The following is a 16,590-nucleotide window of genomic DNA, read 5'->3' on the forward strand; positions in this document are numbered from 1 at the left end:
ATTATAATGGGACATGATTAAGTTTTGAGGCTCATATTCCTTATATTGTGACTGAAGGGGAGGATTGAGATCATCCAGATCAATCCTTCCATTATTGGATAATGTTGCTCGAAAATGAAGGCTTTGATGATTGTTGACTAAGAGTAAATTGAAAAAATTTGACCTCTTGACCAAGACTGGCCAATTAATCCTTAGTTCTCTACATTAGAGTTTTATTGTTTATCAACATTTCTATAGGGGTGTCATGCTAGAGATAAGTTTATTATATTTTAACTGTAGAGTAATTATGTCCTTTTGAAGTTGTTGAATCTAATTCACCAAGTTATCCTAGTCATTTTCCACGTTACACAAAATAAAGGAGGCCTCGAAGAACTGAGATGTAGGCCCCCCCCCTCCAACTATCATTATCCAAATAGATAATGATGTCCAAAAAAGCTTGTCCTACCAGAAGGGGCCTTGTTGAGGTAAAGTCCTCAATTTGTAGTCATGACTAATAGGAACCCATGTTTGATAGACAAACCATCTACCATGAAGCTCATCTACCCATATCCAAAGATTAAATAATTTCCAACCTTCTTGGTACACAACAATTACACAGTTCAAATTTGTAGTGACTACTTAAGGGGGTTTATGTCTTTCTAACAAGATCAAATATAATTCAAACTAAAAATTCTAACTTTTTCTAGTGATTAGAGTAGATAGCCCAAAAATATTTAACACCTAGCCACAAATGCCAAACCAAACTTAACCAAAACTAGAAAGCACAAACATTAGATATTTATGAATAGGAAGAAGAGAATTAGTCTAAATTGACCATGCAAAAATTGCATATCTTACCCCATTTCCAGAGTTCTTCAGCCATGATTTGGAATAAATATGCAACCTACCAATTTCCTACCCACCACAATGAAAACATACTGTTTCCCAACTTCCTACAGGTGAACAATTTATGGTTCAGAGCAAAGGGCACATCAATAGAAAAATAAACCAATGCACTTACCCACAGCTTAGCAATACCAAAGCCACCATTCCAATTTTTCCTTGCATGAAATAACTACATGTCTGGTAGTGCATTCAATAAATGGACGAAGGATCCTTTGGAAACACTACATCTAACATGATGAAGGATAAGATGAGATCATTTTGAGAGGGATGGATAAGACTAGTGACATTAGGAAACACCAACAGACAAGATGGCTTGGCAGTTGGAAATCAACATCACACAAAGCCCCACACCAAAATTCCCAACCAGGCTTTGATAATACTTGAGATTTGTGACCCTTCCTATAGATATGCATCAAATTTACATGCCAACCTTTTTTCAAAGTGCCAATTAACACCGAAACATTTTTTAATTTGAAATTATTAAAACTTAATCCATTTTCTAAGGAATAAAATAATAGAAATCTTGATAATTAATACTTAGTGTCTCAATGGCCAGAAAGGATCCTTTGCTAGCAACCTTACTATATTGACACAAAACATGATGTAGATAGCCTTACCTTAACACACACATCATGCAGATAGAGAGAATGTTCATTCTGTTAAGCCTCTCTTATACTCTCTATTCATATTTAGTGGAAATAGCTCTACTTTTCTTCATTTCAAAAATATGAATTTTCATTTTACAGCCAACCTTCATCGTCCTACAGCGAATACTAAAAAATTATCATTCAAAAGATCATTACTGAAATGTTCTTTTCAATGCATTACTCATATCAAAGTGCTTTTCAATAACTTGATAGATTATAATGATATTGATTACGAATAATTGTCTTAGGTGTATACCATTCATATTGAGAAAAAATAATTGTTTAAGATGTATACCATTCATTGCAACGAACACGCCATCATAAGAATAGAACTCACCACCTCTAGATGTATGCCATTCATATAGATGAAAAATCACTATCTTGGATATATATATCTATACGATATTTTTTAATATTTTGACAGGTTATGCGTAGAGTCACATTGAAATTGCAATCAATATATAAATTGTTTAAATAATATTTTTAACTTAACTCCACAATCTTACATTTAATATATTATATTTTTTAAATAGTATTTATAACTAAACTCTCACAAACTTTCATTTAACATATTTAATCTTTTAAATAATGCTTTTGAATAAACTCTCACAATCTTATTTTTAACTAAACTCTCACAACCTTACATTAATATATTAAATATTTCTAATAATAGTTTTGAATAAAGTTTCACAATATTATAAAAATAATTAAATATTAAATTGTTATTAAATTATTTTTATAGATATATTTTCAAGGTTGAAATCTATATCCAATATAAATGTAAATACGACATAGTTTATTAATGTTTATTAGGATATTTTTGACTAAGTAAATTAGTTAATAGAGTCAATAGCATAATGTTAAGAGTGGTGGTTTTTTAACCGGTGGATTTTCTAGTCATTGATTTTGTGTCAATAATTTTTAATGTAATAAATTAATAAATTTTAATTTAATAATTTATTAGTCCTGTCTGGGACTATAGCGATCGATAGATTGTTGATTGCGCATTAATTCATTGGTTGACCATGTTTTTTTGGCGTTATCATTGTTTAACCAATGTTTTAGAATGACAATTTTCGTCTATCAAAATTTTAACGAAGGTTTTTGGCTGGGCAAGAAAGGACCTCTTATTGCAGGCTTCGCTTATACCAATGTAAAAATATGGTGACAAGTTATATTTTATCCAAAGTCTGGAAAATTGTGGTGACAAACATGAAAATTAGGCCCATGCAAAGTTTATTATATAGCTGCCACCTCTCACCTCTCATGCAGCTGGCTACCACCGTCTGCCACCTCTCAGGTAGCTGGCTACCACCGCCTTTCAATTTCTTGCCACCAAACACAATATGAAATTAGTCTTTACCATATGCGGAGGAAGGTTTCCGGTGAGACTGTTGTTGGATAGGCTTCAGAGCCGAAGTCTGCAATGGCAGGAGTGGCAGCAATGAGTGATGAAAGAGAAATGTTTGTTCTCTGATGAGAGGGACCTACTATTATGTTGCTCTATTTGTCACTCTCATGGTGCTCTGTTCGCAAGTATATTTGTCTCTATATTTGCAGCTGTTTGCTCGTTGAGCTAAATGTATGTTTGGCAGGTATGAGTTCCAAATGCAGTATGGATCGATAGGCTGGTCTGTAGGAGCAACACTGGGATATGCTCAAGCAACGCCAGAGAAGCGTTTAATATCATGCATTGGTGATGGAAGCTTTCAGGTGCAGATGCAAGGATTTTTATATAAAATTCTGTAATATTTTATTTAATGAATAACATGCTTATCCACCCCTTTATTTGGCGATTTAGGTTTTGCTATAAAATAAAAATGGAACACGGAGTTTTAGGCTTTGTATTTTATGAAATGCTTGAACTACATTAACTAGTTTTGTCATAGTTCAATGCCTGATTTGCTGTTCTGTTTTGCATAGGTTTTGACATCTAGATGCTAATCGGGATCTGTATTAAGTGTTCACTAGGCAACGATGAAAGCTGCCTGTGAGAAGAAAAGCAAGGTAATTTCATTGTGGACAAATCAGTTTGAGGCCCTTGCTTATGTCTTTTAGATTGACTGCATGGGACAAGAAATTGCAGGCTTTTAGGGATCCAGTGGAAGGAATTGTTGAATTCATGTTTCCTTTTGCGCAGTTCTCTTGGCCAAAGACGTTAGTTAAGAAATGGTTCAATATTAAGAGTAAAGCTCACGAATTCCATGCAGATGAAATTGGAGAAGGTTACGCTAGTAAAGGTGATTCTTACCCTTATGTTTAATGCTAGTTTTTTCTTTTTTCTTTATCTCTTCCCTGCCTTCTTTCAGGTTTCCCTAATGGACGGCCATATCTAAGTGCTTTTCTTCCTTCTAATCTGCGTGCTATACAGATAATGAGGAAATGTTCGTTGAAAGGCGCCGAAGTTGCTCTGATAAGGATTCCTACGTCTTTAGGAAAAGTCGGGCAGGTACTAGAATCTAGACCCTTAGATTGAGATTACATGTTATCTGCTGCTTGTTGGTTATCTTCTTGTTTGGCCTGTTGCGGACCTCCTAAGCCAAAGGCAGAACATGGACGCATAAAAAGCATGGATTTAAATTTGAGCGCTGAGCTTCCTCATGTCAAAATCAAACCTAAATTTTCTATTTATTTTAATTTTCTCTGTTTTTTAACTCTACTTGCAGATAGGTGGTTGAAAAAGAACCCGGACAAAATTAAGCGCGGAAGAATGGAACCTGAAATGTCCCAAGTCACCGATGTCCAAGACTTTCGGTATGTAAATTTTGAAGTCTGTGTTGCATTTGTTCAGCTTGTCAATGAATTTGTGTTCCGATTGCCAGTGTCGTTAAAATTCAATGGGCAAACAGGTTATTTGTGGCAACATGGAATGTGGGAGGCAAAGCTCCTTCAAATGGCTTGAATCTGGAAGAATGGTTGAATAACTCACCTCCAGCGGATATCTATGTCTTGGGGTATGGACAAATGATACTGTTGTTTGACATTTAAGGAGTTTCTGGAAAGCCTATATAGATATAAAATTTCCGATTTTTGATGGGCAAGTTATGTTCGAGGAATTTTTCAATTCACGCTCTTGATTGTGATAGTCATATAACCATATTTCAGGAGAAGCCTTTTTTACAGGTTTCAGGAAATTGTTCCTTTAAATGCAGGGAATGTGCTGGGGGCAGAGAATAATGGTCCTGCTGCCAAATGGCTTAGCCTTATTCGGAAAACACTCAATAAGTCACAGCGTGAAGGCAGTACCAATTCTAGAAGCTCTTTATCACCAGGTTGTGCAAAGTCCACAGACATGGTAGACACAATTATAAGTTTGGATTCTGATTTTGAGGGTTCAAGGTCACAGAAGAACGACCCTTTCTACCATAGGAGATCATTTCAGGTCCTAGGCTGGGGTTCCAAAATGGATGACGATTCTGCCAATAGGCAGCCAAAATTGCAGAGGAATTTCAGTGTTTCTGATCAAATGTTGATGGGCAGATCTATAGGAAGGACAGATTCTGATAATACTATCAAATCTTTGCACTCAGATGATGAATATGTTGCATGTGCAGCAGATTCGCCTTCAGCTTCTACTATGTTTTTCTCTCCGGTGCCAGATAGCCCTGCAGTGGACGATAGATCTAGTTATGGCCAGATGAATTACTGTTTAGCTGCCAGCAAGCAAATGGTTGGCATATTCCTCTCAGTTTGGGTGAGAAGCGATTTGAGGCATTATATACGCAATCTCAAAGTGTCATGTGTTGGAAGGGGCCTGATGGGTTACCTTGGCAACAAGGTGTGGCACATTTCTGTCAAAAAGTGATTCTCATGTTTTATGATGTTGCATTTGCTGTTCCAAACATGGACAATGACGTTTTCTGTTTTGCACCCCTAAGAATGTTTGATTTTTACCCTAGTCATTGCTGAATGCACATGACGTCTCTGAGTTAACAGGGGTTTAGATCAATTTCTCCAATTAAACATATTGATTCAATCATACTTTTGCAGGGCTCAATATCAGTTAGCATGACTCTCCATCAGACAAGCTTTTGCTTTATTTGTAGCAATTTGACTTCTGGCCAGAAAGATGGCGATGAGCTCCGGAGGAATTCTGATGTCATGGAAATCATAAAAAAGACTCGCTTTCCACGGGTTTGTAGATTTGCTGGAGAGGATTCACCTGAAACTATTTTGGAGCACGAGTAAGTCTGAATTGAATACTTTAGAAGGATCATCTTTTTGTTCCCACATCATTGAGTTGAACTTTAATATTTTAAACTGTTTCTGAAGGATTTATGTTCTACTTTGCTTATTGCTTGAGTCCATTTTGATATTGTGGATAAAATTTGCAGTCGAGTTATTTGGCTGTGGATAAGTCTCAGTAACTGGATGGGTATTGCGCAATGATTATGGAGTATATTTGAGTTACAGCTCACATTTTTGAGGAGAGGTTGTCAAAATTCTGAATCTCTTAATATGCTCAGTAATAGAGTGAACTTATGAGCATGAATTACTAGAATTTCTAAACAGAGCTGGACTCTGCTCAGGCAAGCCGGCCATATGCCCCTGTCTGGTAACAGAAGAAATGAAATGGGGAATTGGCATCGGCGAGTAATTTCGTTTTGGACAATTAGTTCTAATTAGTGCTTGCCAACGGCAACAATTGTCACACACTTGCAACAGCGTTGGCATCGGCAACTTGCTAATTTTTCGGTTATATAGGCAGAGACTTAGTACATTGCATAACTCTTTGTCCATTCCGCAAATCAATAGAGTAGAATTTTGTCTTTTGTTTTCAGTTTGAAATCTTGAACAGTTGCAATTTCTATCAAATTTTTACAATAATTAAAAAATAAGTTGCTTGTTAAGTATTACCATTATTGAGATTTCTTAAAGTGTTTTGTGTTTTACTTGAGTGTAATTAATAACTTATGAGAAGTAAATTTCTCAATATACACATTGAATAGGAGAAGCATGAGGATTTGGTTCATTTTTCGTTATAGATATGTTGTTTGAAATAATATTTTTTTATAATTTTTGTTTATGCATATGTGGTGTTATTATTTATGATAGTGGACATGTTAGGGTTATCATGCCAGATCTTGTTTATATCGTCTTTATTGGCACGTACAATATTTTGCACGCTTGCAATAAACTTACATCGACCATTATTAAGAAAATGGGTTGCTGGTTAAGTGTTACCATCATTAAAGTTTCTTCACTTTAGAAGGTGTTTTATGTCTTAATTGAGTAAGTGTATTTGATAATTTTATATTTTGCACATTTCCCGGTATATAGATTGTATAGAGTACGCATGTATTTGATAATTTTATATTTTGCACATTTCCCGGTATATAGATTGTATAGAGTACGCATGAGGTTTTTTATCATTCTTCTGCATTGATATCTCATTTGAAATAATAACATTTTTATAAATTTTATTTGTGTATATGTGGTGTTATTATTTATTTAGGATAGTGGACATGTTATAATTATTTTGGCATACCTTTTAATATGATTTCAATAACAATGTCTCTCATTAATTTTAATTTTAAATTTTTACATTTTAAATATATTTAAAATGATATATTTCAATTTTCTATTTTAATTTTAAATCATGAGAACATATCAATTTTATTTTTATTTTTAATTTAATTATGTATCTTAATCATATATTATATTTAGAGAAAAAAATATTATTTAATTTATTATAAAGAAAAATAAATAAAAAATCACTTCATCTAGGTAAAAGCAAACTCAATCACATAAATAAAATCACTCACCAAAATGAAGCCAACATTATATATACAACCCTCATTACGGGTGCCCGAGCATGGGATCTCTACCTCCAAGTTAATATGAGTACAACAATTATGAGAAAAAGTTGTCATACGCCCCAACTGAAGGTAGATGGTGAAGACTAAAGTGGAAGCATGGGAGTTATGGTTCATCATGGAGATTAGTTTGCAAGAGTCCTTGAAAGGACAATCCGACTTGCTAGCCACCTACAACTTAGTTACTTGCTTAATTATGGAGACACTCAGGAATCATTACTTGAAATGGAGGGGTAATGTGGTATTGGGTTGTTTATTTAAATTGGACAGACGTTTGATGGGAGAAGTGACACAACAAGTTAGATGTGAGTTATCTAGTCCATTGTCACCTCCTAAAACCACTTCCTCACCTAGTTTTATGGAAAACAATTTGAAGTTTCCTTCCAATTAACTTGGGGAATCTTTTGGACTTTATGTGGCAGCTCGATGTGTGATTACTAAAATTCATGTCCCTACTCATAGGCTTCATTGTGACCTTCAGTTTAAAGGTGATGTTTTGTGAATGTGATATCATCAGCTCCACGCTTGGGCTTCAGGTATGATTGTGCTTTAGTTTGGTGGTAATCTTGGTATCTTCTAGTTCATTCTTTTCTGGTTTTTCAATATTGCATTCTATATTTAGGGTTTGCTTCATAGACTATTGGTTTTCTTGTCAGTTCTTTAGTCTTTTTCTAATATTGGGGATTGTTTTAGTGTAATACTCTTACTCCTCACTCTACTCTTGGTTTCCCTATTAATCCTTGTTGTTTGTGGTTTTTAAAAGTAAGCATCTCTAAAGTTATGTCAACTCCTAAAATCCTACATCTCTCCTCTTTATTATCCTAGGTCTTTCTCTTACGTGTAATAAATCTTCCTCCTGTATTGTTTTTTGTCAACCCTTTCCCTAAATTTGATCCCACTCCCATAAATTTTGGAATTGCTAGTATTAGCTCACCCCTTGCTATGGACCAATGCATAATTTCCCTAAGAGGCAAAAGAAGAAGAGGGCTCAAAGCTACTCCCTCTGCAAGTCCTAATGCCCCTCATTTGTCTTCCTCTAGTCCTCGTGTCTAGACTATAGCTCATCGCTCAAGAGATAATTATATGGATTTGATTCCTAAGATGTTTAGATAGACTATCTCTAAGGTGGAGGAGGAAGTTTGATTTGAATGCAGATTCATTCTTGATGAGTGGCTTATTAAGGACGCTAGGAGTTGAATACTTGAGATTGGAACTTCTACTCAATCGCAATAGACTATGTATATGTAGGTAGTCAATCTTTACTATCATATAGAAATGATTATGTGAAGAGTTATCATTTAGAGATCTAATACTTAGCAAGAGACATTGGTCTACAATGCATAGATTCTAGATAAACTAGAGAAATTAGACAACAAAGACTCTGTTTTGGTTAAGAAAATGGTAGACATCACCTTCACCCCATTTGCTAAAAACAACGACTCTTAGCCACCAATCCAGTTGGACTCTCCGTCAAGATTTCATGATAAGGTGAGCTTGCATTTCTGTTATAATATTCTATAGTGGCATTGATGTAGTTATGACTATTAATATATGGCAATCCATTTTTGTTAGTTATACTTTTACTTCAAATAATGGACTTATAGCCTTCGAAATATGCAATGTAAAAATTTTGGGACTCTATTATTGGTTTGGTTTCCCATGTAGCAGACCAATAGCTTCTGGACATCATCTATGTATCTCTTTTCTTATGTATCTCTTTTCTTGCAAGTTAATATCAAGTGACATTGATAATTAAATTAAAATTATGGAAACTCTATTTCACATTGGACATGCCTATAGGCATAGTAAAACATTTTTTCATTAACTACATAGTGAAAAAGACATTGGACAATGCCAAAGTCGCCCCATATTTATAATATTAAGACAATGAAAAATAAAAAACACCTTTTAAAATCTCTTGCTTATATATATATATATATATATATATATATATATATATAACCAACAATTTAAAAAAAAATTATATATATATACACACACACACACAACCAACAAACAAAAAGTAAGAAATTAAATACATTATTGTTCATATAGATAGATTTCTATATGAACAATAATGCATTTTGTTTCATACTTTTTGTTTGTTGGTTGTGTGTGTGTGTATATATATAATTTTTTTTAAATTGTTGGTTTTTCTAACTCATACGTTGAATTTAAATAAAGAATGGGTGTGAAAAATAAAAAAACTGAAAAGGAGCATAACAATTATCTTCATCTCTCCCAAAAAAGTTGAAAACCTTAGCACATATAGCTCCCACAAAATTGATCTCCCAAAATAGTTGAAAACCTTAGCACATATAGCTCCCACAAAATTGAAAACCTGAGCACATGTAGGTTGGTGAAGCACTCCGATTGGTTGATGCAAATTATTTTTCTTAAAATAATACACTCATAACATAATGCTCCCATAACATAGGAAATAGGAAATCTAATAAAGTTATTGGAATAAATATGAAATGTAATTAAGGTAACTAAGATAAATGTGTAATATATTAAATTATTTATGTGTAATGTTGTTTAAAAATTTTCATTTTCAACCCCTTTTTCACCTCACCTAGCCTCAATTGTGAAGGATTGACCAACTTGCACTTACTACTATCTAGCTATACCTTTTTACTTAAGGTCTTGTCCATAATTATATGTTAGCTACATTCTTAAATATGCAACCGAGTTTTTCTAATGATAGGTAAATCTCCTTTCTTTCGCTTATAACAACATTAGTCTATCTTTTCCATGGCTTGGACACTTGTCAAGTTGTTTAATTAAGACTTGACCAATGTTAATTATTTTCTATTCCAAAATTTAGACTTAGTACATTGCATAACTCTTTGTACTTTTATCAATTTATCTGAACATTTATATCTAAAATAACATATACATGTTATAATGCTCAATTCCAAGTTTAGAATATCAATCTCAGACATTGTTTATTCAATCCACAATATGATCATTACTTTTCACGAACAAAGACTATTTCAAATGCTTTCATTTCTAAATAACAAGATATTTGTGTTTTTAGCCACAGAATTGTATGAAAATAGAACTCATTTTTTTTAAAATAAATTGTACATATTGTAAATAAAATTATGTTTAACATAAATTTTTTAATTTCTAAAAAAATAAAAAATAGGAAAAAAAAAGAACAAGGAAAAGAAACCCCTTAAAATTTATGAAAAAATTATTTTTAAATATTTTGAATTGATTTGAAAATAAATGAAATATTATTATAGAAAAAATAAAAAATAAACATCATAATTTTCATTAAAATTGATTTAAAATTTTTCATTAAAAATGATTTATTTTAATAATTTTTAATTTATTTGATTGGATAACATCAAGTTGCAAAATACTATGTCTATAAGTTTTATAAGTTACCTATTTCTTAAAAAGTGGCTCCACATTGATGAACCAATTTAAGTGATTAAATAATGACAATAATAAAACCTTTGTTTCAAACTAATCAACTTATTTGTTTTATAACATAAAACAAACTATTAATGAGAAAATAATTTTTAATTAAAAAATAAACTAGTTTCTTTGTGTTTAAACTAGTGTTTATTCACATTATCATTAATAAACAAATAATTAAAAATTAAAAATTAAACTATTTTCATCTTATAATTATAAATTGAGACAGCTTAACATAAAATATTAAAATATACCATGGTCTTAATTTGACATGCTCTTCATTTTTTTTATTTTTCTATCCCCGTCACACTCTCTCGCTCCACAAATAGCAGACCACAGCCTCTTCATTTTGCTTTCTTTTACATAATTGAATCCTTGGTTCAATCGTTGGCGCAACTGCTCCACTACTCTCCGGCGCCACTGCAGTTTGGGACAGTACCTTACATCAAGTACTCGCAAGGACATTAAATGTTCCACACCTCGCAGCTCTTCTATCTCACCGCATTCTTCAACATATAAATATTCAAGCTTTCTGAAGTGCTCCAACCCTTGCATGCACTTGAACTTGGGGCATCGACTAACCGACAACCACCATAAATTTTCCAAAGCTGGCAACTCTTCTATCTCAGCGAGATCAGCAACAACTAGGAATCGAAGCTTTGTGAGGTGTTCCAACCCTTGTATGGTCTTCAGTTTACTACATCCAGAGACATACAAAGATGTCAGATGTTCCAGAGATGGCAACACTTCTATCTCATCACAATAACTAACATCTAGTGTTGTAAGGTTTGGGAGGTGTTCCAACGCTTGTATGCTCTTGAGTTTGCTACATCGACTCACATACAAGTGCCTCAAAGATGATGTCCACGTTTCAAGACTGGTGAGCTCCTTTACATTTTCACAATCATAGATACCACACAGCCTTCCTATCTGCCTCAATTCCTTACAGCCAAACAAGAAAAGTCTCTGAAGGTTTCGGCAAACTCCTTCAGGAAAGATTACCTCCCTTATTTCTACTCCAACCAGATCTAGTTCCCAGAGCCTGTCGAAGCCAAACATACATTCTGCCGTTTTAAATGGAAGTTCGCCCAATGGACAATCTTTTATGAGAAAGTATTCGAGATTGTTCAGCAGGAGAATATCCTGTGGTAACTTTTGTATCCCACAAGAAACCAAACTCAACCGTGTCAGTTGAGTCAACCGTCCAAAAGTATCCGGCAAGCATTTCAATCGCGGGCAATTGCTCACCCGCAAATTCTTCAAGCTATTGAGGGAACCGAGGGAAGATGGCAGCACTTCCAACAAACGGTCCCCTAAATGGAGTACCTCCAAGTTGCATAGGTCACCGATACCGCTTGGCAATTCTTTTAACTCAGCATCCACTAAATATATTTCTTCCAAGAACCGTTGATGTGCGACCTGGGAAGGCAATTCTTTCACCTCGGAACAACATGAAAGATCCAAGAATTCCAGCGTGGTAATATTTCCAAGTGTCTCTTTGGAAATGGTCACATTCTTACATTTCTTCAAAGAGAGACGTTTGAGTCGAGTCAAATTCCCAAAAGAATTTGGCAGCATCGCCAGGCGGGAACAATAAGACAAATCGATGGACTGGAGGTTTGGTAGCTTTCCGATGGAATCAGGCAGCATCTCCAAACTGGTAGCATAAGACAAATCGATGTGCTGAAGATTTGTTAGCTTTCCCAGGCAATCAGGCAACGATCTCATTCTTGTGAAATGTCTTAAAACCAAGTATGTCAAAGAGTGCATATAACAAAATTCCTCTCGCAAAGTTTTGAGTTGGACAGTCCCATCATAATCCACAACAATCTTTTCAAGGTACTTCAGTTGTCCTATGGACTTTGGAAAATCTGAAACTGGAGAGTAGATGTTTAACTCTCGCAACTGGAGAGGCGGCTGCAATGTACACATTTCCACTGTAAGAAAGATTTCGAGATGATTCTCATCTACAAACAAATTGAGATTGAAATAAAAGAAGTATAAACACGCAAAATTGCGTACCTGAGATTCCTGTTGCCACAAGGTTTTCAATCTGCTTCCTCTCACTTCTAAAACTCTTAAATTTTTCAGGGGAACCCAAGAAGGCAGGGAAGAATAGGGGCATTTATACCAGCGGAGCCATATGAGATGTGGTGACCGCACCCTCCTCAATATAGCTTCTACATAATAATCTTCACTTGCAAGAATTCGCAAACCATGATAACGATCTGTATTGAACAGTGCCCGCTTACAGTTTCCCAACAGCTCCTGAATACACCTTTTGTACCATGACATTTCTGAACGGACACCGAATCCATAATGAAAATCGTCTACACGATGAACCGTCGAAATCCCGCGAACTTCGGTTGTGACCTATTCAATCATAAAAATAAAAGATAGATAGTATCCAGGGCACAGATCTTGCGTTGAACAAAACAACTTAAAAAATTTTGAACCAAAGAGGAATGTTTGAATCACTTACAGACCACGACGATTCTTCAAATAACTTATCAACATTGTTATTGTTGGTGGCGTGACACCAAAGACGATGGGGCATTGATCTTTCCGCAGCAGTATATCTTCCCATATCTCTAACCTGATCATGCATTTTTATCCGCTTTCCGCTGTCCAGTTCCAGAAGACACCTGCTCTCTACATTTGAAATCCCCACCGCTCCCCATATTCTTTTTGCTGTATCCATATCTTCTCCTATAGAAAAGCAGGCCATATCTAAGAATATTTGCCGGTACTCTTGGTCGAGTGAATTATAACTAATTTTCAGCGTTTCCCGTATGTCCGCGGGTGGTATCTTGTGAAAATCATTCAATAGATCTTTCCAATATGTGTCATCTCTTCCACAAAGAAGAGCCCCAGTAACTTTCAATGACAACGGCAATCCATCACAGGCCCTTACAAACCGTTCCACCAGATGTATAAATCCTGGTGGTGGATGTGGCTGATTGAAGGCATATGAACAGAACAACTCTTGGGAGTGTGCTCCATTCATCCCGGTGAGCTTATAAATTGATGAATCTGCTATTTCTGAACATAGGAGAGCATGCTTGTCCCGAGAGGTAACTATTATCAAGCTATTGGAACTAAGAACATCCCTAATCGGAAAGAATGCATCCAATTGATCGGCCTTCTCTACATTATCTAAAACTATCATTGCATTACAACAAGCTAGGTAACGTTTAAGGATTATCACACCTTGGTCCACAATGTCAATTTTAATATCCCTGTGTGTCAAGTCCTTAATGAGCTTCATTTGCAAATCAACCAGAGATTTTCTAGCTGCAGTTTCACTAACATCAGATAAAAAAGAGGATCCATCGTACTCAGAGCACCTACGGTTGAAGATCTGTTTCACCAAAGTGGTTTTCCCAATACCACCAACACCTATAATTCCCACAACCCTGGCCTGGACGTCACGCTCCTGCCCCTGCTGCGACAGCACTGTACTTTCAAAGTCTTGTAGCTTATCATCCAAACCAATTGGATATTTAGCCACAAAAAGTGGTGTTTTTGGAAGTTTTTTCAATACGTTTCGCACAACTTCATCCAGGAACTCCTGCTCGTTCCTGGATGAATAACCAATGAGACACGCCGGGGTAAATATGAAGTGTTGGTTGAGGAATAAGGATAACAATCACACATCTAACAACAACACATGAACTATTTCACTGATTCAAAGTACCCGAAACTACAACTGTTAACCTAATAACTTTAGCTCCTTCACTTAATCAAATTCAATTAATATCAAATACCAATCAAGGAACTAAAACGGACACGAAATAGTTAAAAATGTTTACCCATTAAAGCCCTTCAGTTCGCAACCCTTCAGATTTGCGACATGAGAAAGAGCAGCTCTCCAGCCTTGAATGGTAGCGGAGTCGTGGCGTGCCTTCTCTCCATTAGTTTGAGGGTCGCTGCTTGTCTTCTGCTCGAGTTTTTTCAGGGCTTTAGCGTATGCTCCGTTTTTGTCGTTCCACCTGACCTCAGAAGGCTCGACATTGAAAAACATTGGAACAATGGGAGCCCCGGACTTGAGCATAAGGACTAGTTCGTCGAGGCACCATGTCGATTCCGCATAAGTCGGAGAAAAAATCGCAATGTGCACAGAAGCCACTCGAATAGCGGCTTCGATTTGAGACTTGATGTTGTGTCCGGCCTGCAGTTCAGGCCTGTCAAGAAACGGCCACAATCCATGTTCACGAAGGCGCTTGTCGAGATGGCTAACGAAGGTGTTTTTAACATCGGGCCCCCGATGATTGATGAAAACATCATATCGGGGACAAGAGGTCGAGGCAGAAGACGATGAAGCATCGCCTTTCTGTTGCGGTGGGGTGGATAGGTTTGCCATTGCAGAAGGCGGAATGGGATGAATGGATGGACTGAAAATAAGAAGAACCGCTGACACAATGAATAAGATGAATAGGTGAGGGGGTTATTCAAAACTGGAAGCAAGAAGCTGCAGCCGAATCCGAGCCCCTTTTGGCCAAACGAGTATTGTATCTCGCTATGGGTGGAAAGGATGTGCTGTATCTCAACCAGTATTGTAATGTTATTTTACAACCCCAACAAAACAAGGTAACAGGTTTATTGCTTGGAACATTCCCGGAGGTTTCTTAATTGAAATATATTCGAAATAATTAAAAGTTCCACCATCATGAGACTCTTTTTCTTGCTTGACACATTCCAGGAAGTTTTGATTGAAATATTCCAACCTACCTTTCAATATTCCAACCTACCTTTCACTTTTGTCACGGGAAACGACGGAATGTGCGTACGTGTTAGAGGCATTATTATAAACAAATTTATTGTTGATTTTTCTTGGTCCATGATGGAACATTATTACTAGGGTTTCGGGTAGTTTTTATCTTTTGGTTTCTCGGGACACCCTTTATTATCTTATTTACATAGTAATTTGTCAATTGATTTTTATTAATAAATTCAAAAATCCAAAAAGCAATGGCTAAAGAATAAAAAATGTTTTTAATAGATATTCCTTCTTACTAGGGACACTTTTTATTATCTTATTTACATAGTAATTTGTCAATTGATTTTTATTAACAAATTCAAAAATCCAAAAAGCAATGGCCCAAGAATAAAAAATGTTATTAATAGATATTCCTTCTTATTTATATTGAAACACAATTTAGTAAATTTTATTTGATTTCTTAAAACAAAATTCATTTAATTTTGGTTGATTTTTTAATAAATAATTAATTTTATTTGATTTTTTAATATAAAGTTAATAGCACAAAAAGCAATTATTAAAAAGGTAAGAAATCTAATTTCACACATAAATGTTATTATTGGATGTTTCTTCTTACATAATTCATTGAATCTTATTTGATTTCTTAATATATAGTAAATAACACAAAAAGTAGTTGCTATATTAAAGTAAGAAATCTAATATTACAAAGAAACAATCATTAATGAATGTTTATTTTCTTTAATTTTATTTGTTTTTGTTTTACTATAGGTGGTCCTCTTTTATGGTTATAGCCACTTCTATTTATTGTTTCTTCTCCAATAGCTTGAGAATCCAATATTAGAAAACATACATCCAATATTACATTAATTAGCTATTAGTTGTGTTTGACCAAAAAAAAAATACACCTCCTTCATAGTTTAACATTACCAAATGAATTTTATTAGTTTTTCACAATATTTAGATTTATTTATTTAAAATCTAATTAGTTAAATTCTTATAACTCTTATTTTGTAATTATTACTTATGTACAAATATAATTAATAAAAAAACTACTATACAACCCAGTGCCCACCCTTCACTCTATAATGAGAAT

At 34.8% G+C, this 16,590-nt stretch overlaps 2 protein-coding genes across 2 annotated transcripts; one reads left to right on the plus strand and one right to left on the minus strand.

Moving 5' to 3' along the window:
- Positions 1–3,369: 3,369 nt before the first annotated feature.
- On the plus strand, positions 3,370–5,748 carry LOC149232490 (type I inositol polyphosphate 5-phosphatase 4-like). Its single transcript, XM_089376495.1, has 7 exons — positions 3,370–3,539; positions 3,673–3,772; positions 3,904–3,981; positions 4,199–4,286; positions 4,382–4,486; positions 4,656–5,310; positions 5,523–5,748. Exons 1-7 carry the CDS (start codon positions 3,510–3,512, stop codon positions 5,718–5,720), a joined length of 1,254 nt encoding a protein of 417 aa, XP_089232621.1. The 5' UTR covers positions 3,370–3,509; the 3' UTR covers positions 5,721–5,748.
- A 5,281-nt stretch (positions 5,749–11,029) lies between these two features.
- LOC149232491 (TMV resistance protein N-like) lies at positions 11,030–15,409 on the minus strand. Its single transcript, XM_089376496.1, has 4 exons — positions 14,590–15,409; positions 13,260–14,358; positions 12,800–13,150; positions 11,030–12,694 (listed from the first exon to the last, which is right to left on the minus strand). Exons 1-4 carry the CDS (start codon positions 15,138–15,140, stop codon positions 11,039–11,041), a joined length of 3,657 nt encoding a protein of 1,218 aa, XP_089232622.1. The 5' UTR covers positions 15,141–15,409; the 3' UTR covers positions 11,030–11,038.
- Between the last annotated feature and the right edge of the window lie 1,181 nt (positions 15,410–16,590).

The sequence above is a fragment of the Pinus tabuliformis genome, chromosome J, assembly GCF_031772625.1.
Source record: "Pinus tabuliformis cultivar Carrire ecotype Pingquan chromosome J, CPIR1, whole genome shotgun sequence".
Lineage (NCBI taxonomy): Eukaryota > Viridiplantae > Streptophyta > Pinopsida > Pinales > Pinaceae > Pinus > Pinus tabuliformis.

Bases quoted from the DNA above. Each gene is read 5' to 3' on its own strand.
- LOC149232490 (XM_089376495.1), top strand. From the start codon at position 3,510: ATGAAAGCTGCCTGTGAGAAGAAAAGCAAG. The intron at 3,982-4,198 runs GTACTAGAATCT...CTCTACTTGCAG, and splicing joins CTTTAGGAAAAGTCGGGCAG to ATAGGTGGTTGAAAAAGAAC. The intron at 4,487-4,655 runs GTATGGACAAAT...CCTTTTTTACAG, and splicing joins GCGGATATCTATGTCTTGGG to GTTTCAGGAAATTGTTCCTT.
- LOC149232491 (XM_089376496.1), bottom strand. From the start codon at position 15,140: ATGGCAAACCTATCCACCCCACCGCAACAGAAAGGCGATGCTTCATCG. The intron at 13,151-13,259 runs GTAAGTGATTCA...ATGATTGAATAG, and splicing joins TTGAAGAATCGTCGTGGTCT to GTCACAACCGAAGTTCGCGG. The intron at 12,695-12,799 runs GTACGCAATTTT...TGTACATTGCAG, and splicing joins TGTGGCAACAGGAATCTCAG to CCGCCTCTCCAGTTGCGAGA.